This window comes from Ornithodoros turicata, chromosome 2 (genome assembly GCF_037126465.1).
Source record: "Ornithodoros turicata isolate Travis chromosome 2, ASM3712646v1, whole genome shotgun sequence".
NCBI lineage: Eukaryota > Metazoa > Arthropoda > Arachnida > Ixodida > Argasidae > Ornithodoros > Ornithodoros turicata.
The window spans coordinates 53,696,483-53,716,710 of record NC_088202.1 but is presented as its reverse complement, the minus strand read 5'-3'; the positions used below and the strand labels follow the sequence as shown (position 1 = coordinate 53,716,710).

The 20,228-nt window shown below is 49.3% G+C and overlaps 1 protein-coding gene across 3 annotated transcripts in view; it reads left to right on the top strand.

The window, feature by feature from the left end:
- The window catches only part of LOC135383492 (uncharacterized), a 63,516-nt gene that overhangs the window by 30,225 nt on the left and 13,063 nt on the right, over positions 1-20,228 (top strand). For all 3 annotated transcript variants that reach the window (XM_064612919.1, XM_064612920.1, XM_064612918.1), the window contains 4 exons: positions 3,699-3,858; positions 5,985-6,124; positions 10,788-10,914; positions 14,708-14,893. In XM_064612919.1, the coding sequence (XP_064468989.1) occupies positions 3,699-3,858; positions 5,985-6,124; positions 10,788-10,914; positions 14,708-14,893 (613 nt within the window). The remainder of the gene's footprint in view (positions 1-3,698; positions 3,859-5,984; positions 6,125-10,787; positions 10,915-14,707; positions 14,894-20,228) is intronic.

Sequence of the window (20,228 nt, the reverse complement as noted above, 5' to 3'; positions counted from 1 at the left end):
AACATATTGGTACATGTGACTTGATTACGTATACGACGGGCGTTCCATAAGTTCTAAGCCTGACATAGCAGGCATAACGTTAGGGCCACATCGTTTTCCAAGTTTCCTGATTACTAAAGAGGGCAACTTTTTGTCGCGCCCTTGGAAATAGTGTACAACAGCCTCTTTAAGCTCATCATCATCGAAGAATCGCTGACCTCAAAGGTGTAGTAATGGAAAGAAGCCACTGAGGGCAAGGTCCGCATAGCAGGCCGGGTGGTTGGCGACTTGGAACATGCTTTCGCGTACAGCGTGCAAATACACGGTATGCAAAACCCAGCGCCATCTAATAGCACTCATGGGAAACTACCGGAATTCCGCCATCTTTGAGGCTCCCAACTCGGCTGGAGCAATACACAAAGTTGTCGTAAAACTGTTCTATCGCGTGTTGTGCTTCATACATGTGTTGCTCCGCTACGTTATTTGCGTGGCGAGGGGAAGGGTTCAAAAAGAAATGCAAATCAAGTAAGACTGCTTCAAAAGCCTGTATCACAGTTGATTGTGTCGAAAGCACTGAGCGCGGTCATTACTGACTGCACCGAGACGCTGAGCGCGTTAACCTAACGCAACGCTGTTTTGTTATCCCATCCCAGGATAAATTTCGACAGTTTAGTACACAGTTTCCCTGAGACAGAAGTGGCTGCTAGCCATCAAAGGAAAAGACAAGTTCAGTGTTGAGAGAGCAAAGGTGTGGTCACGGCCCTTCAAAGAGGCTGATATTGTCTCAAACGTGCCGAGTGGAAGACAGATTCTCTATGAATTTGCGGTGTCATTACCCTTCACACTCAACAAGCAGAAGACTGAGAGAAAATCACCTAAACACCTAGTACTCATGGGAAAACTATCGGTAGCATATACATCGATACGATAAACGGCCGATAGTTTTACGATAATTGATCATCAATAGCTGCCGTTTTGAACTAAATGTTTCTGATGAACACAGTGCACTAATAATTCTCAAATGTACTCTATTAGACTGTTGAAATATCTCCTGGCGTGGGATGACAAACCAGTGCAAAGACAGCACAGCAACGACCGCGCTCCACCAATGCTTTCTATGCAGTAAAGAATACAAGTATTTGAAGCACTCTCGCCTGGTTTGTATTCCCTATTAAACGCCTCGTCTCACCACGTGAATAATATATAGTGGAACAGCACATGTGTGTGGCATGACACGCGGTAGAACTGGTGCACGAGAGTCGTGTGTATCGCTCAGGCCGCGGTGGCGCCTCAAACATGGCGAAATTCTGGGGGTTCCCGTGCGCGCTACAAGAGGGCGCTGAGTTTTGCATACCGTCTATTGGGCCGTGTGGGCTTTGGGCATTGTCATGAAACAACATTTTTTTTTTTTGCGAAATTTTCTCCGGTGCTTTTCTTTGAACAAGCACTTGGACATAATAGGCACCTGTTACCGTACCTTGATCGCCATGTCGTAAATGTAGCCATGATCTTTCCCGCGGAGGCTGTCCTGAATTTTAGGGGCTCTTGCTTGCCCTCGGGGTCCCAGTGGTTGGATCCAGGTTTCATCCCCAGTCAGCAACCGCCCATAAAAGCAGGTATCATCGGCGTTCATCACGGCTAACATTTTATAACAACATTCCAATTGATTTCTCTTCATTTGACGTGTCAGCATTTTGGGGCGCCCAGAGCTAACAGATCTTCGACATACTTAAAGGGACGGTCTCATCCGGAAACGTATCTATGAACCCGATACCCCACTATGTTACCCGCATCGGCCTACAATCTACCTGGTCAAATTTTTCGGCCGAGAAGTGCTCAGATATTAATTAAACGAATTTTAAAGATGAGCGCTGCTTCTGCGGCTGCAGAAACTCCGGCGGCATGACGTCACTAGCCGAGGAGTGAGAGCGTGGCGCTCAGAGGAGGAAAGGCTCCGTCCAGACGCCACGTAACACTATGAGACGCCCGCATGGCCGTGGCATTCCTTTTCTCAAAATCGCGCCCTCATTGGTTCTTACGGAACGACGTTTTCTCGTTTTTCCAGAGAGGGAATTCCGGCATACTCTCAATATCCGTCATCCGTGCTCTTATCACGTATCCCGACGAATAACGGTCAAACTACGCCACTATTTCGCGGGGGATTTTCGATACCGTAGTCAGTGGTCCACGAGGAATAAAACGACACTAGCTTTGAGATCGACTGAAACGGATGCGATCGTCCCTTTAGTAAGATATTTTATATGAAACCAGACTAATGTCCAGTGTCGTAGCAATCTGAAGAACTGCCACACCCCTATTCGTCGTAACAATGTATTCCGTTTTGCGGCACATTTCCTCCATTGGTGGCTTCAACTGGGCGACCGCCCCGTGGGTCGTCTTCAAAAGACTCCCTGCCATGCCTGCACAATGCTGTCCACCTTTTGACAGTCACATACGCACAGTCTCCGTACACATTCTTCATGCGCTCATGAATGCTGACGCCCTGTTACCTCTTTCGTCAAAAATTCCATGACAGCACATGCTTGATGCCATCCTCGCTTCAGACATTAGTCACTTATAGCGACCTTCAACGCGGCGCGACGCGAGATCGAATGAGAAGGGAGGGCCCACGTGTCTCGTAACTATTACCCAGAAGGATGATGCAACATGCATGCAACATTGCATTACCGTCAGCACATTGCTTCATATTTGAGGCTTAGAAGTTATTGGACACCCCTCGTACTTTTATATGTATGCGAGGACTTGGGAACCATGACCTGACTGAAGAAAACGCTTTTCGTGTGTTACACTTCAGTTTCAGAATCGTGACGACATTTTCCGTTCCACACCCCGTACGTAAAGAGACAGGAAGCGACTTTTTTTCATGTAGCATTGCTCGGAACCTTGCTTCATCCAGCAGTGTATCAGGACCCACCACGCACAATGTTTTCCCTGTAAATGATGTCTTCAGCGGTATCCAGGGCGCAATCAAACTTGCAAAAACGCATTGAAAAAGGGATCCATGAGCGATACAGGGTGGCCTTGGAGACCCGGTCCGATCTCCTGGCGTGACGTAATGAGGTCCGTAGCAAGCAGCCGCGAGGTTTTATCTCCCACTGAAAACTCTTCTGCAACGCAAGCTGCGCGGCGCCACCTGCGTCATCCTTTCCATGTCACAGAGCGTCACTCTCAGAAAGAGTGGAGTGGTTTTTAGAACGTGTGCAGATCCAAGGCCCCGCGCGCGCTCCAGAAGTCAACTACGCGGTCTATACGTCATTGCACAACAGCGCATGTTGTTTGTTACACAATACACAACAGCCAAAACCGAAGAACTTATGGAGAGGCCGGGCCCGCGCATCCCGAGCGAAATCGGGGCGAACAAAAACAACAAGGTCACGCATGCTGTGGGGACTACATGCCCCCGCGCTGTATCGTGCGCTTCTTGAACAACGGCACAAGTTACAGCACTCGGCGCCCCTAGCGCCACCTCGTGGCTGGGTAGACCCCGGCGCCATCTCGTGCCCAGAAACGACGAAACGGCGCGGGGTACATCCCCTCTTAACAGTGAGTTCTCGAAACGAGACATGACGATGCGGGTGTCAGCATTTCATGGCACAATTTGTAAAGAGTTACTCACAACATACGCGGAAATACGCGAAATTCAGAGAAACGGCAGCTTTGTCTCTCCACCTTACTGTCTTCTCGCTTTATGCCGTCAGACTGGCGGGACACACGAACCTTGGGCTTCAGACCAACAACGGTCAAGCGTCCTTCTGGAATCTTTGGGAAGACAGCATTCAGCATTACGCCGTTCTGCGCGTTTACATCGGCAACAATGTCACCAATTCTAACGTGGGAGACATAATCAATTTATTAACGGTAAGACTTACATATGGTATTTAGGGCGTAGATCGGCCGTGTCGTCCGGATTCACTCGTTTAAGACCTACTAACGATAACCAAACGAGAGAATATTTGAGTCTACCATTGAGAAGAAAATACTATGTAAAAAATATTAAAGTACGATATCGTCGTTTTATATGGATTCTGCTGCAACGAATTCAAGCTAAAAGAACCCTCACAGAACCTCGCGCTTCGTTCTCGTAGGTCGTAAAATATCTCTTTGCTCCAGCGAGCGGGCCTTGTATACCAGGGTCCTTCGGTCTTGAGATCGTATTCGTCACCAAAGAGCTTTGAATCACCTACTGGGTTTGAGGCAAGTGCATATCCGTCCGTGCAAATTGAAAAGTTACTGCACAGAATCTCGCTTCGTCATGTGTCTTGATGGCCACATGCTTTTCGTGCTTGGCGTCATCTTTGCTGAAGGGCAAAGCAGGCAGGTCAAAAGCATGGCTCTTGCGTTACTCGAACCAGAACCAAGCACAAATTCTGCGCCTGCACCAAAGAAAAGTCGGGACCAGCTTTGCTCTTCGTGCTCAGTATGCCTAGCCATGCCATGTAACCACCATGAACGCCAAACCAACGGTGATAACAGATGAAGAGACGTGAAGCTGCCTCCAACCCCAGTCGTGGCTTTCCTTTGTTTATTTTCATGTTTATTTGTGTGTGCGTGTGTGTGTGTGAGCGCGTGCGTGTGTGTGTTTCCATGGTCATATAAAAATGGTGCAGAGCCGCTTTTCTATTTTCCGCTGCATCCTTACACATCTATGATTTGGATACGTGGGCGACATCTGGACTACCAGTTGCACGCAATGCCACTTTGTCCCAGGAAATCATTGCTCGGAAAATGTCTTTCTCTAAGGCTTCTCTCTCTTGCCTCTCATTTCAGCTTTTGGATATACAACACAATTTCATGGTTGCGTATCTGTCTTCTGGAGATCGGGATAGATCACGCGAACTAGCATTCACCCGTATTCATGCAGATGACGACCCTACTAAATGATACATTTTGGCCTTCTTTTGGACTTCACTGTCTTGTGTCTCTTGTGTCTCAAAACTTTTGAAACGAATTCACGTAATGACACTGTAAAGGCCGCCTCTGAAACTAATGATGCCGCCGGTTATTTGAGGCTGTGGAGTGTCCTTAGGACAGCTTCCGAATTTCACATATGTTTATTTTCCCTCTGTATATATATATATATATATATATATATATATATATATATATATATATATATAGATACTCATTGAACGATGCGACAGCACCAGAGGACACGTGTTTCGCCGTGTTTGCGACCCCTGGTTTGCCAATCCCGAACGATGCGCAGCTACCCAGGGCCGACGAGCCGCAAACACAGCGAAACACGTGTCCTCTGGCGCTGTCGCATCGTTCAATGAGTATCTGTTTCTCTACGTGCAGCCATAGAAGCCATCTTAACTGGAAGTTTGAATTTCAAACACGTCTAGCATCATTTACCTATTTTTTTAATGGCTTTTCCCCCCTCTTTATAATTCACTGGCTTGCACTGTGGCATTGAGGAGTGCTCGGGCACCCTCCCAGGTGTATATCGCTCGCTGAGTGACCCCTGGTTTGCCAATCCCGAACGATGCGCAGCTACCCAGGGCCGACGAGCCGCACACACGGCGAAACACGTGTCCTCTGGTGCTGTCGCATCGTTCAATGAGTATCTGTTTCTCTACGTGCAGCCATAGAAGCCATCTTAACTGGAAGTTTGAATTTCAAACACGTCTAGCATCATTTACCTATTCTTTTAATGGCTTTTCCCCCCTCTTTATAATTCACTGGCTTGCACTGTGGCATTGAGGAGTGCTCGGTCACCCTCCCAGGTGTATATCGCTCGCAGAGTGACCCCTGGTTTGCCAATCCCGAACGATGCGCAGCTACCCAGGGCCGACGAGCCGCAAACACGGCGAAACACGTGTCCTCTGGTGCTGTCGCATCGTTCAATCAGTATCTGTTTCTCTACGTGCAGCCATAGAAGCCATCTTAACTGGAAGTTTGAATTTCAAACACGTCTAGCATCATTTACCTATTTTTTTAATGGCTTTTCCCCCCTCTTTATATATATATATATTTACTTTCAGACAATAAAGTGGCTTCAGGACAACGCCAGAGTTGACGATCCTGAGGAGCTTGGCTACATCTTCTTGGGTGTCACCATCGTCAGTCGCGGAGATGACGATAAAAAGCGGAATGTTCTGGATCTCTTCAATGTGATAATTAAGTATATAACCGTATACTGTTCTAGTGATATATAATATGTAGGTAATCTACCAATGGGCGAATACCTGTTTGAATTACAGTACATGATTTGGAAAAGAACTTCCTCAATTCAGCACTTCCTCAGCGGTAGAAATGTTAGAGGTACTGTAAAGCAGCAGGCAAGCTGTTAATATTGGCTGCAGCGTTTGAAAGCTTATTCCGAAAGAAACCCATACTGCAAATTTTATGTGCGAAAGAAAACTAAATATTTTTAATCGCGACTGAAATTGCGGTGAAAAGACGCGGGGCGACGGCTGGTTGGAAATAATCGCCCATTCGTGGAGCAACAGTGTAACATGTCCTCAACCCTCTATCGGCTAGGTCATGGCCATGGGCTAAGTAGCCGGCTTCTTGAACTTTCTTTGAAAAGTTTGTTCAAACGGGATTGTTGCTGACATATATTCTCTCAAAATGCAAGGACATTGGTGCATTGTGGAAATGAGTAACATAACTGTCAGCAGAACAACCATGAGTCACATACGCAAAAATGCACCACGTCCGGCGAGCCGACGTGGTGACCGTAGAGGTCCATAGATGTCGCTGCATGCTTGCATTGTTATTGGCGTCTTTATGTTCGCCGCCCTACAAACGGCGGAAACTGCGGAGTTCGTGTCGGGTCTTAGACACAGGGTCGCCCGAAATATTAAATCTGAATTTTCTAAAAATGTACGAGGTGGATTTGAACGAAATTTGTGGCGTTCGTATACTGAGCACCCAGGCTGTCATCCCCATGCCCTCCCATCGATTTTGCACGTACCGTCATCCATGCGGCTTTCCCCAGGCATCATCTACATAAACAGAACAAGTTAAGGTATTAAAGAAACAAGGGAAAGGGTGCGTGTCTCTCGGTCTTCTTCATGAAGTTAAGGTATATTGTCCGTCACTGCCAGAGGTGGGCACCCTCACGAGGGCGTGCGATGGTGAGGGTTTCCTCGCCCTCACCTCACAATATTTGAGGTGAGGTGAGGTGAGGGCCAATTTTTCTGGTGATATTTGAGGTGAGGTGAGGAAAATTTTCAAAAAATTTTGAGGTGATGTGAGCTGAGAAAACTCTTCAAAAAAATTTTGAGGTAAGGTGAGGAAAATCTTTTTTAGAAAAATTTGAGGTGAGGAAATTTTCAATTTTTTAGGTGAGTTGAGGAAAACTATGGGGAAATTTTTTTAGGTGAGGCGAGGAAAAATTTATGAACGCACACTTTATGAAAACCTTTCCCGCGTGTACACGGGATATCTTTCCTTCTTTCCGCAGCTTCTGTCTCTCATCTGGGCGGGGACTGCCCTCCTCTCTCGCCGCTGATCTGAGGCCCGACTTTGCGCGCCATTCGCATACCCGCAATTGAACCTCAATTTCTGCGCAACTTTTACGGGTATAACAATCGTTCCACGAAGCGTTTTCTGTGATTGACTAGGCCAAATCCTCCAGCAAGAAGAAGAAAAAAAAGAACGTTACATTGGGGACTAAGCAATTTAATGAATTCAATTTCGAAAATGTATTTCAATGGCAAATTGATGAAACTATTTGTGTTTGGTGACAAACTAAATGTCCAGAAGAAAATTGTTTACCCCATATTTTTCCGTTAAAGGGACCATGAAATGATTTTCGAGAAATCTGAGTACTCTGCAGGAAACTGTTCACATGATCCATCACTATCGTACACACATCGACTTTTGGCCGTATTCAGTACAACGGGGGCGCAGTTATCAGACAAAAATAGCAGGGCATGACCGCTGGATATATGCCTTCGAAGTGGGCTTACGTCATCGCCATCCAATCCTCTCAGCCAACTGTGAACGAGGAGGACACACCCCGCCGAACCACGTGGGTGCATGGTTTCGGTTTGGACAACAGCGACGTTGTATATCTCCTGTCTTGAACCTGTCAATCACTTGAAATATGGCGAAAGGTAAATTATCGGTAATGGAGGAAGAGGTTATGCGACACACACAGCGTCTATGTATCGTTCCGTACGCAACAGCTCATAGAATGTCACCGACGAAGGTATGTTCTGACGAAGATGAAGTTAAAAGGGGAAAACGTGCTCCGGTAACCATGCTGCAGTCAACAGCTATATTACATTTCTCGTAGGATTTTGTGTAAACGGTTAGTTACAATCTTGTCTCCAAATCAAATTAAAACATATTTCGTGACGAAGTATACAAGCTTGTTTGAAAATTTCGCACTTCGCTCGCAAAAGTCCGTCCGCGAATCGGCAACATGTTCTGTGTATGATGTCACGGCCAGTTCGCCTCGGAGGCGGGCCGTAGCAGCTGCTGTTCACGCCTGTGGTAAATATCGAATATTTTCGCTATTTGTACGATTTTCAACTTCATATTTCACAGAGTGAATGCTTTAGTACAGGGGAACTAATTAAAAATGATCGTGGGCTTGTCAAATATCGTTTCATGGTCCCTTTAAGCCGTTTTCTTATAATGGTCAAATGACACGTTTCGTGCTGCACCCTGTATGCACTCACGCTTGAGGTATATACATTGGTAGTCACTCAAAGGCCAACGCGCATCGAATACACAAATAGCTTTAAAAACTTGAGGTGATGTGAGGAAAATTTCGGAAAAATTTTTGAGGTGAGGTGAGGAAAATTTTTCAATAAAAAATTGAAGTGAGGTGAGGAAAAATTTTCAAAAAAATTTTGAGGTGAGGTGAGGCGAGGAAAATTTCGAAAAACATTTTTCAGGTGAGGTGAGGAAAAGTTTTCAATAAAAATTTTGAGATGAGGTGAGGTGAGGAAAATTTTTCTCCCAGAAAATTGAGGTGAGGGCGAGGCTAGTGAGGACAAACGCCCGCTTCTCGTCACTGCTGTCGACTCCAGTTCACTCAAAGCTACATATCTTATACCCTTGTCACATGACCAGACTTCAATGATAATTGAAATCATTTCCATTTGAACATGTGCGTGGCGCCACCAAGCGATTAACGTGTCAACCTCAGCCTGTCAGGGATCATTGGATCCAATACTTCCTGGCAGGTTGACACAATGTACGCTTGGTGGCGCTAGGCGCATGTTCAATGGCCATTCCTTTCAATGACCACCGAAACTGACCATGTGACGTATTACATAGGAAAACGAGAAAGTTCTTTGCGTCGACGTACAAGCTTTGCAGAGGAAGCTTATTAGCCGAATATGAAACGTGATTCCGAAATTAACGCTATTCTGGCATAACGAATGGTTGCTTATCAACGCGTCTGCAGCGGGCAGAGGTGTTGGGGAAGGTCACGTGCTTCGGATGGGCCGATGGGAATGTTACAGGCCAAAAGTGACAGGTCCCAGCCTCAAGGAACCAACCTTCTTTGCCCCCATATTCTAATGTGTCAGGGAAGCCAGAAAGCACGCCACAGCAACCTCTTTCATTTTGCATGCTTCGGGTGTCCACGTGTATCTTAATTCATTCCACGCAAATAATCGTTTTATGCGTCGACTCAATATTACAAAGCGAAAGCGTGAACAGTCAAGCCCCTTCATCCGCGACGTTCTCAAGTCTCAACGCTAAAGGACGCTCAAAGCCAACTCGGTCACCATGTTTCAATTAGCTCCTGCGTGACATCCTTGTTTTCAGGGAATTACACGTATATTTTAGGTAACAGGCTACGATTAAGCGATTTATATTTTTCGGGGAAAAGGGCTCGCACAGGGAATTACACCTTTTTTCGAGCATGAAACGGACGCTTTAGGGGACGCCGTTCTAGCGAGCTCAGTATTCAATTTCCATATTTACTCCAAGAGAAAAACAAAAACACACAAAGAGAACAAATAAAAACAGGTTGTTCTCTGGAACGAGAGCAGAAATTGTCAGTGAAAGGATTTACTTTTGTACGTTAGAGCTAGGGTTCCGGATTTTCTAACTTAATTTTTTGGTATGGTACAAGTTAAACGGACGTGCAGCCCGTGTGTTCCGGTATGCTGAATACAGGCAGTGTATATCGCCGCCCCTCTTGACCATTGTTCTTTGTTGGGAGATTGGGAGATACCCATGAGCTGCAGACACTTTTCACTTCGAGATGTTCCCTTTGTAAAGCAAAACCATCGACAGCTGAAACGACGTTTTGGCGTACGCGCCCACTCGAATTTTTATTCCGAAATCATGCACCACTGTTTGGGAGAATGCACATTACCACATTATAAGAGTTTGTCTAATTTGGCTGCCCTCCGGAGACAGGTAGCGAAACCGCATGTGCAGTTTGGTCGGTCGCAATACAACGTCACAGTGGACGACCTGCGGGTTAATTTTGCCCGCATGAGTATTATGTAAAGGTGCGTCCTCACTATGCCGATCAGCAAGGCTGATCGGCATAGTCAGCCGTAGGCAGAGCACAGCGACAAAAGCCGATTGGTCTTGCCGATCGGCATAGTGAGGACGCACGTCGAAATCTCGGCCCATTGCTCACCGTATTTAACGTCCCTCGCGGAAGACGACTTGACTAAGCAACTTGAATGTCCTGCCATCAAGTTGCTGGCATCCGAACACCCCGTACCGCTGGATTTCGTTGGGTTCATACACGTATAGGCTTGGGATGAGTAGACAGATCCGCTATCAAGCGATCCACCGAGGTCAACGATAGAAAGAAGCCGATTGCAATTTTCGGTGCAGCTATCTCGTGTTCCTTGCAGTGAGTCGCCACTTGATGCCCTGGTCCTTCAGCCACAGTACTACGCGGACCATAGTGCGGAGCCCAACTGCAGAGTGACGGGTCACAGCCACTGGGAGGGATACTTCTACAGTGATCAACCCACTTACGTTCGTTTCTCTTTCTGCTCTTTTTCTACGTTACTATATCGTGCGGACGCAAGAAGTGACACAAAATAGCCCGAATCTGCAACGTCTTTACAAAGTCAAAAACACTATAGTCTATACGACTGCTTCACAATCCACAGACGGTGTCGTGTGTGTTTGTTTTCTTCGTGTCCCGGGTTCCATCGCTCCTGACGATGTATCTCCCACTTTGAGAGTTATTGAGGTTAAACATGAATGCTTGCCATGCTTGCCATGTCTGACAATATACGCTCCAAGAGAAAAACAAAAACACACAAAGAGAACAAACAAAAACAGGTTGTTCTCTGGAACGAGAGCAGAAATTGTCAGTGAAAGTATTTAGTTTTGTACGTAAGTGCTAGGGTTCCGGATTTTCTAACATTTTTTGGGATATCCTGAGGACGGCTTTCGGAGATTTTCGTCGTGTATTTTTTACAATTGAGTTAACGTTCGAAATTCGGAGCCGCACAGCGTTCGTAGAGGCTTCTGTAAGTCAGTTTGTGATACAAGGTGTCGATGGAAAAAGAAAAAAGAGTACACTATCTGTTTGCGAACGAATTGTCAGCTTATTTTTCTTCTTAAAGGGGCACTGAACAGATATACAAGGTGCACTTTTTTCTCTGCACTATGGTACCTTGCCGACGACTAACGTTTTCCACACAAAATTGGAGCAAAAGTGTACATAATGCCTCCAAACGGACACAATATTCAATGCACCCGTCTGTGCTCATGCCCCACCCTGCGGTGCCCTGCCGACAGTGGGTTACACGTTACTTCACGCCCCACCAACAGTCAGGATACGGGACACTGATACATTAATTTATTGCAGTGTCGGGAAGTGAGGTAAATTCAAAACGTTCGAAATCTTTCCACTTAAACCCCTCCAGATAGCAAGTTTAATCCGTACCACAATAATCCGCAATGTTCAGTTTCATTTGTGCACTATATTGTTAGCGCTGTAGTGTTCTGCGAAGCCACAGCACTGTTCCCACAACTGCTACGCACCGCGCACCTCGCAGCTATATAGTCTGAACGGGGCCCGTCATCCGCATGGAGCCCAAAATGTCCCCGGTTTCCAGTGGCTGGAATGCAGCGTTGCGACACGTGGGAGCTTCGTGACGTATCTGAGTTCCAAGAAGGAAGGAAATAACAACAACCTTTATTTCAGGATGATGGGTGGGGAGTTTCATCGCCGGGGGCGATACTCTACCCCAGTGCTGGAGCAGATCCCAGTGCAGAAGGAAACAAGTCACCTGGATAACGGATTATGTTTTTGAATGGCATTAGTGAGTTTTAGTATACGTACGCTGTGGCCTTTGCGTACGTAAAGGATAGCGTGGTGGTTCTGCGCAATGCGCAAAGCTCTGCTTGTGTCATGCGCGTGCGCGGAACAACCAACGCTATCCCTTGCGTACGCAAAGGCGATAGCGCACGATATACTAAAACTCCCTATTGTCTCTTGATAAATACGCCCGCTACAGTGAGCCACGTTCTCTCATCGGGCATGAGGATGTTTCGCGAGCTGTTTTGGTACCCGTCTGTGTACCCCTCTAAGTTTGTCTAAATACTGCAAGAAGATGATTAGAAAAAGGAGAAAGAAGCTTGTCCTTTATGAGCAAATTTTTCAGAGTCTATTTGTTTATTTTACCTCCAGGGGCGACATCTAATAGAACAAAAGGCAAAAAAAAAAAAAAAACATGTAAACACGATTTCAACGACGTAGAGCATCAGACTGACAAGTACGGGGACCCACATGAGCAGTTGCAAAGAACCACTACTTACGTATACAACAAAGCACTACCGCGAGCTTCAGTTTCAGTGGCGTAGCCAGAAGGGGCGGAAGGGGGATTCAGGGCTCACTCCCCCCCCCCTGAAATCGTATCTTTGGTAGTGCATTTGGGAGAAGGGAACTAGAGAGCAATCCCACTCCCGCATGTAAAGCCCCCACAGAACACCTCACGAATTATTTTCTGGCTACGCCGCTGTTCAGTTTGATTAATCAAGTAACGAGAGACGCTTCAGCATGTTTCTGTTTCTTTTTTTTCTTTTTGTAAACTGTAGTACTGTATTCTCTATCTAACTTTCATCAACTATACAGTGTAGTACGGTGTAGGAGCCTATCAACAACAACTTTATTTCGAGATGATGAATGTGGAGTTTCATCGCCAGGTGCGATACTCTACCCCACTGCTGGTGCTGATGCGGGGAATGAAATAATGATCCCTTTCGCAATGTGGATCGAAGTCCTATGGTATCCAGAAAGGTGAAGAGAGCTTTGAGGGCAGAGCGTTGGTGGGCTGGATGTGGCCAGGGACCAAGCAATTTTGTGTGTGTGTGAGAGAGAGAGAGGGGGGCGCGCGAGACAGTTCATCGGTGCGGGGCGGCGACAGTAGAGGGGTCGAGGAGCCTATCAACGTGCCAATATCGAGCTCTCTTTTCAGTGCAGTAATTCGAACCATGGCGTCAGCGTCGTCTTCTAGCACACCAGCCGCCGGCGGCAATAAGAACCCATGGACCTTTTTCACATACGCGTCGTATCCTAGCGGTTCTCCAGCGAACCACGCTCGGTGCGGGCCAAGAAAAAACCCACGTGGGCAGCACAAAGGACCAAAACCGGTCCGGAGTTGGACCGACGAGCTCGCGCCGTCCGTGCGGTCTCCCCACTGGTCCCACTTCTGTCGTCCCCATACTGCGCCATCTATTGAAGACGAAGATAACCCTGTCCGGCGCCTCAAGGTCATGCGCATGCGCATAGGCCGTTGTGAAAAAGGTCCATTAGCATGGGAACGCGTAACACTAAGGAAGGTCTGCTGTCAAGACGACGGCACAGTTGCATATTGTAAACCCGTGTGAAACAGAGAACGAGAGAGAACCGCCCCACTGCTTCTTGTATCTTGTCACTTACAATTCTATACGCTGCCGATTCTACACGCTGCTGCGGATTCATAAGCAATCGAATATGTTTCTTCAATAGAAAAATACTCGACGCTGAACAGTTTGTACCCAATGGAGCAGAGTGTACCTGTAGAACATGTCAACGGTTGGACAGGTCGCATTTGGACAAGTGACATTTTTTCTTTATTGCAGAATCTAAAGCTAACTAAAACTTATCTAAAATTTCGCTGAGTTCAAAACATGCAATTTCAGCTTGGCAACTCATCAAAGCACCGGTTTAAGGACCTTAAGCTTGTCCGCACTTACACGGTAGACCCTTCAGGTTTTGCGTTTCAGTTGTACTAATCAGTGTAAACCTAATTTAGACCTTAAATGTACCGACAAGTTATGTTGGCGGCGTAGATCAAAAGCTTATTTCTTGTAAACCCATCACAGCTAGTTATGAATGTGACGGGGAACGCTAAATATTTTTTATTTCCAAGTAAAATTCCGGTAGAACGGCTCGGGGTCTGGTGGGAAATAATCACGGATATGTCAAGCAACAGTGACCTATGTTCCCGACTGGGTTGGGGCTCATGGTGTAGCCAATACGTAACCGACTTCTTTTGTTTTACTACACAGTGTTATGCGCATGCTATGTCGTTTTGCCTCCGCACTTGACGAGCAACGCGCAGGTCATGGTGACTCCGAAACAGTGTTGCCCGTAATTTTCAAGTTTAATTTCCTAAAAAAAAGAAAAAAAATAGTAGTGCAATTGTGACGAAAATTGTGTCATAAGAGTACTGAGAGCTCAGGCCACCGAAATTTTTTGGGATTGCAGCCCTACTGCACGTGACCAATAAAGTAACCAATAACCAATAAAATAACACTTTGACTTCTCTAGGTGGAAATGCTAGACTTCCTCAGAACAGCGACCTTTCCCAGACATTTGGTGTTGGTGCTGTCGGTGAGCAGGGCTGCACTATTGCACGGAACGCTCGGTGAAGGAAGTTTCAGTGGCTTCGAGGCTGATGGGGAGCGCTGTGTCAAGCGCAATCCCGGGGAAAGTTTCATTGCCCCACCTAGCAAGGTACGAGGCGCTCTCTCTTCTTGTCGAAAGATGCAACACAATGAACGATTGAAGAATGGTCAATAATTTAATTTGCGACGTTGGCGGTGTCATGATATGACAGTTACGGCATAAAAACGCGATGTCGGTAATTCGTGTTGTGATATTGTAGCTTACCCACCCTGTCATATTCGTTGGCGTACGTGCCAATACTTGCTTTGGATACGGCTCGTTCTACGTAGATCATGCTTATTTGTTTTTTTTTCGTCCAGACTTCTCTAAGGTCGTAGAAGCTCGGAAGTCATTGGTGACATGCGCGTACTTCAGTCTGCGAAAAGCTTCGCTAAGAACATGACGTACCCAAAAGCCCACTAGTTGAACACAATCACAAGATAGACCATGGACATGACGTACACGATCGCTTACTTCCAACAATTGTTTAATGCAGAAGGGGAGAAAAAGGTTTCATACATGACACGTGGAAACATGTTGCGCCAGTCGAGTCAGTGCTGACTCATCCTTAGGTATGCCTTTGTGGAGGTCGGAAAGAGAGATGCGCAGACCATAAGAGCCAGGGTCGAACTAAACGTTTATTCCACTGGGCGGCCCCAGGAAAACTATAGCGCGCTTAGCGTGCCGCGCGTAGGTGCGTAGCTGGCCGGCTTCATCGTTGTCGTCCGGCCGCAAAGCGGTGTCTGCTACAGGGCCCTCCCCCTAGACTCCGGAAGGAGCGGTCGGACCAGGAGACCTTCTTGCGGGGAAGGGGATGGGCTGAGATGGCAAGCGGCGGCGACGCAGAGAAGGGGACTGCAGAGCAGGTTGGAGAGACAGGTGGCTCGACGAAAGCGGGCTTGAGCCTGTCAATGCTCACGGTGTCAGACTTCCCGTTGACGTTTAAGGTGAAGTGTTTGCTGGAGCGGCTGATGACTAGGTGCGGTCCGGAGTATGGCGGCTGCAGGGCTTTACGCACGGCATCACGCCGCACAAAAACGTGCGTGGCGGTCGAGAGGGCTTGGGGCACGAAGGGTGTGCGGCCGGGGCAAGTACGCGGCGAAGCTGGTCGGACGTCCTCGAAAATCTGGCGCAGCTTGTCGACGTATGTAGGCGGGTCGGTGACAGAAGCTTGCGACGGGACGAAGAAATCAGCTGGCAGGAGTAAGGTGGTGCCGTAAACGAGTTCGGTCGGGCAGCAGCCGAGGTCTGGTTTCGTGGTGGCGCGAATGCCAAGCAGGACGATGGGAAGGATGGTAGGCCAGTTGACGGCGTTTTCGTGGGCCATAATGGCTGCCTTTAGTTGACGGTGAAAGCGCTCCACCAACCCGTTGGAAGATGGGTGATAAGATGTGGTCCTGATTCTGCTCGAACCGAGGAGCTGGAGGAAAGCCGAGAAGAGCTTGGCCTCGAACTGAGCGCCACGGTCAGTTGTTATAAGGGATGGCACGCCAAAACGGGCGATCCAAGTGGCCAGGAATGTTTCGGCCACAGTGGCAGCTGTTGCATCAGGCATCGGGGCCGCCTCTGGCCAGCGGGTAAACCTGTCGACGGCGGTCAGGAGGTAGCGTTGGCCAGAGGATGGTGGAAGAGGGCCCACGATGTCGACGTGCACATGATCGAACCGTGCGTCGGGGGGCATGAAACGGCCAAGGGGAGCAACAGTGTGCCGTCCGATCTTCGATCGTTGGCACGGGTTGCAGGCGGCCACCCACGAACGAATGTCGGCATTCATGCTTGGCCACACAAACCGTGCACCGACGAGTCGTTGGGTCGCCCGCACCCCGGGATGGGCGAGGTTGTGCAGCGAGTCGAAGATGGACCGACGGAGAGGTGTGGGCACGTATGGTCTGGGTGGAGAAGTGGAAGTGTCGCAGCAAAGGCGGGTTGGTGAACCTGGGAGCGTGACGTCCTCAAGCCGCAGCGAGGTGGATGACGCGCGCAAGGCTTCCAGGTCGCTGTCGGGAAGCTGGGCGTGAGCCAGGGCTTCGTGCGACAGCGGTTCAATGGTAGCAATGCGGCTGAGGGCGTCAGCGGGGCCGTTCTGAGAGCCGGCGACGTGCTCAATGCAGGTGGTGAATTCAGCCAGGAAAGCTAGATGACGCGTCTCGCGAGGCGAGTAGCGGCTGCTGGCCGATCGGAAGGCGTACATAAGTGGCTTGTGGTCAGTCAAGATGGTGAAACTTCCGCCGTCCAAGAAGTGGCGGAAGTGTTTGACCGCAAGGTACGCTGCGAGAAGCTCCCTGCCAAAAGTGCTGTAGCGCTCTTCTGCTGGCTTCAGGGCTTTAGAAAAGAACGCAAGGGGACGCCAGTCGCCGTCGATGAACTGCTGAAGGACGGCGCCAACCGCGGATGCGGACGCGTCGACCATGAGAGTGGTAGGCGCTCCGGGGCTGGGGTGGACGAGTAGTGCAGCAGAAGACAGTAGGGTCTTGATTGTGTCGAAGGCAGCGGACGAATCTTCAGTCCACAGGAGGGCAGGAGATGTATCCGGGAGCTTGGAGTTCGCCGACTTGCGACGCTTGGGACGTGGGGGAGCGTCGTCTTGGCGTAAGAGTGCTTCAAGTGGGCGAAGAACGTGGGCGCAGTGAGGTATAAATCGCCTATAGAAATTCACCAGACCCAAGAAACGCCGAAGCTGCCGAATGGTCTTAGGCTTCGGGAAGTTGTTGATCGCTTCCACCTTGTCCGGAAGAGGGGTGATGCCGTCGGCGGAGACTCGGTGGCCCAGGAACTCCAAGGATGGAACTGCGAACTCGCACTTCGCTACATTGATGACGATGCCATGCTCTGCTAGGCGTGCAAATAGCAGGCGGAGGTGGTCCTGATGTTGAGCGAGGTCTTGGCTAGCGACGAGAATGTCATCAATGTAGGCGAAGACGAACGGAAGGCCCCGGGTCACCGAGTCGATAAACCGCTGAAAAGTTTGGGCGGCGTTTCTAAGCCCGAAAGGCATTCGGATGAACTCGAAGAGGCCAAACGGTGTTGTAATGGCCGACTTCGAGATGTCTTCCGGGGCGACAGGGATCTGATGATACGCCTTAGTCAGGTCTATCTTAGAGAAGCACTTCGTGCCGTGAAGATGCGCCGTGAAGTCTTGAAGGCGCGGCAAGGGGTATCTGTCGGGGACGGTGGCAAGGTTGAGAGCGCGGTAGTCCCCGCATGGCCTCCAGTCGCCCGTTTTCTTAGGGACCATATGAAGGGCAGAGGACCAGCTCGCGGATGACGGGCGAGCGATGCCTATGTCCAACATGTGTTGGAATTCGGCCCTAGCGATCTTCATCTTCTCTGGAACCAAAGGGCGCGGGCGACAGAAAGCTGGGGGTCCTTTCGTCTCGATGTGATGGACTACATCGTGTCTAACGGGCAGAGTCCAGTCCGGCGGCTGTGTGAGCGACGGGAACTGCCGAAGGAGGTCGTGGAAGGGTGGTGAAACGGTAGGGAGAGACGCTCCGATGAAAGGCTCGTTGGGTGGGGGAGCAGAGATCGCCCGGACAGATAGGTTGGTGCAGCCGTCGACGAGTAGACGTCTGGAGACGTCAACAGAAAGGCGAAAATGATGAAGAAAGTCCGCACCAATGATGGCTTGAGAAACGCCGGCGACCAGGAACAGCCAAGGAAAGTCCCGTCGTAAGCCGAGGCTTACAGTCAGTAGCTTCCCGTGGTACACCGGGATGGCGGTGTTGTTCACTGCCATAAGATGGAAAATTGGGGCGCGTCGACGGTCTTGAGTGGTCGCAGGTAAAACGCTGACGGGAGCTCCGGTATCCACCAAGAAACGGATCTTGGAGGAGCGGTCCACAGCGAAGAAAAGGCGACTCTCTGCTTGGGTAGGGGAAACGGTGGTCGCCGTCAGCGATTCCCTTGATCGTTTCCCGACCATCCGCAAGGTCGTGTGCAGCGGGTGGCGGCGCTGCCAAAACGCTCGTGGTACCAGCAGGGAGGTGGAGTGGTGCCGTCGGTAGGGGAAGGGGTACAGCTATTGAACCTCCGAGGGGAGCGGTAACGGCGGGAACGACTTGAGGAACGTCGGCGTGGGCTTGGTCGTTGTAGGGCGGCCACTGATTCTGAGAGGCGCTGCATCTCTGCGCGCACAGATGCAAGCTCGACGCTGATGGCGTTGATGGCAGAGGGGGACGCTGAAGGGGATGGATGGCCAAGGGTCCCAGAAGGAGGCGCGTATGGTGGAGCCGCCTGATTGACTGCTCCGACCAATGCTCCCGGAACAGCGACTTCCAACACCTTGTCCGCGTGCTCCGCCAGCTGGAATAGGGGCAAGGTTTCAGCCGTCGCGAGAACCATCTGCACGGTGGTCGGCAGCCGCTGTAAAAACAGTTCTCGAAGGAATGCTTCGTCGATAGAATCGGCCCGGTCTGCTAGAAGGGCTTGCATCGCGCGGAGCAGCTGCGAAGGGCGCCGGTCGCCGAGCTCCTCGGCGCTTAAGAGCTGTTGTATCTGTTTGCGCTCTGACAGCATGGTGCGCTTAAGGATGGCGGCGCGCAGGTGATCGTATGGGGTCTGAGGTGATGACATCGGCAACGTCCATGGCAATCTCTGGTGGCAACGCGGCGACGACGTGCCGGTACCTTGCCAGCTGCGATGTGACGCCAGCAAGGAGGAACTGCGCCTCGACTTGATGGAACCAGATGGCGGGGTTCCGCGACCAGAAGGGTGCGCGAAACGTCAATTTTATTCATTGTTTTTAATTGTTGTGAGCCGGTGTGAATTTCGGTAATTAAAGATGTATGTTCCCGGCCTTTGGTCAATCTTTAACCAGAAGGGTGGTAGCCGGACGCTGACATGGGCGACTGTGGGTTGGGAAAGCGGCGGTGCGCCCGAAGGTAAGTCTGGTTGGTCGGGCTGGTCGCAAGCGGGATTCATCGGCGTTGGTGTTCGTACTGGGTCACCAGATTTGTGGAGGTCGGAAAGAGAGATGCGCAGACCATAAGAGCCAGGGTCGAACTAAACGTTTATTCCACTGGGCGGCCCCAGGAAAACTATAGCGCGCTTAGCGTGCCGCGCGTAGGTGCGTAGCTGGCCGGCTTCATCGTTGTCGTCCGGCCGCAAAGCGGTGTCTGCTACACCTTCTCCCAGCCGTCCAGAAAGGGAAGAATCAGCCCAAGCAGCACAATGTACTGAAAGTCAAGTGCAATAGGGGCGGACGGTATATGTCTTATCAATGTTCTTTAGTTTCACGAGTATATGTTCAAGGCCTTCCACCTAACTGCCCACCCCTACACTCTTAAACCCGTACCTTTTATTGTAACTTTTAGAAAGATGTAACTTCTATATAGACGTAGATTTCGAGATTTCTTATAGGTTACACCACTGTAACGTACATTTAGAGGTTAAAAGCGACCAAGGT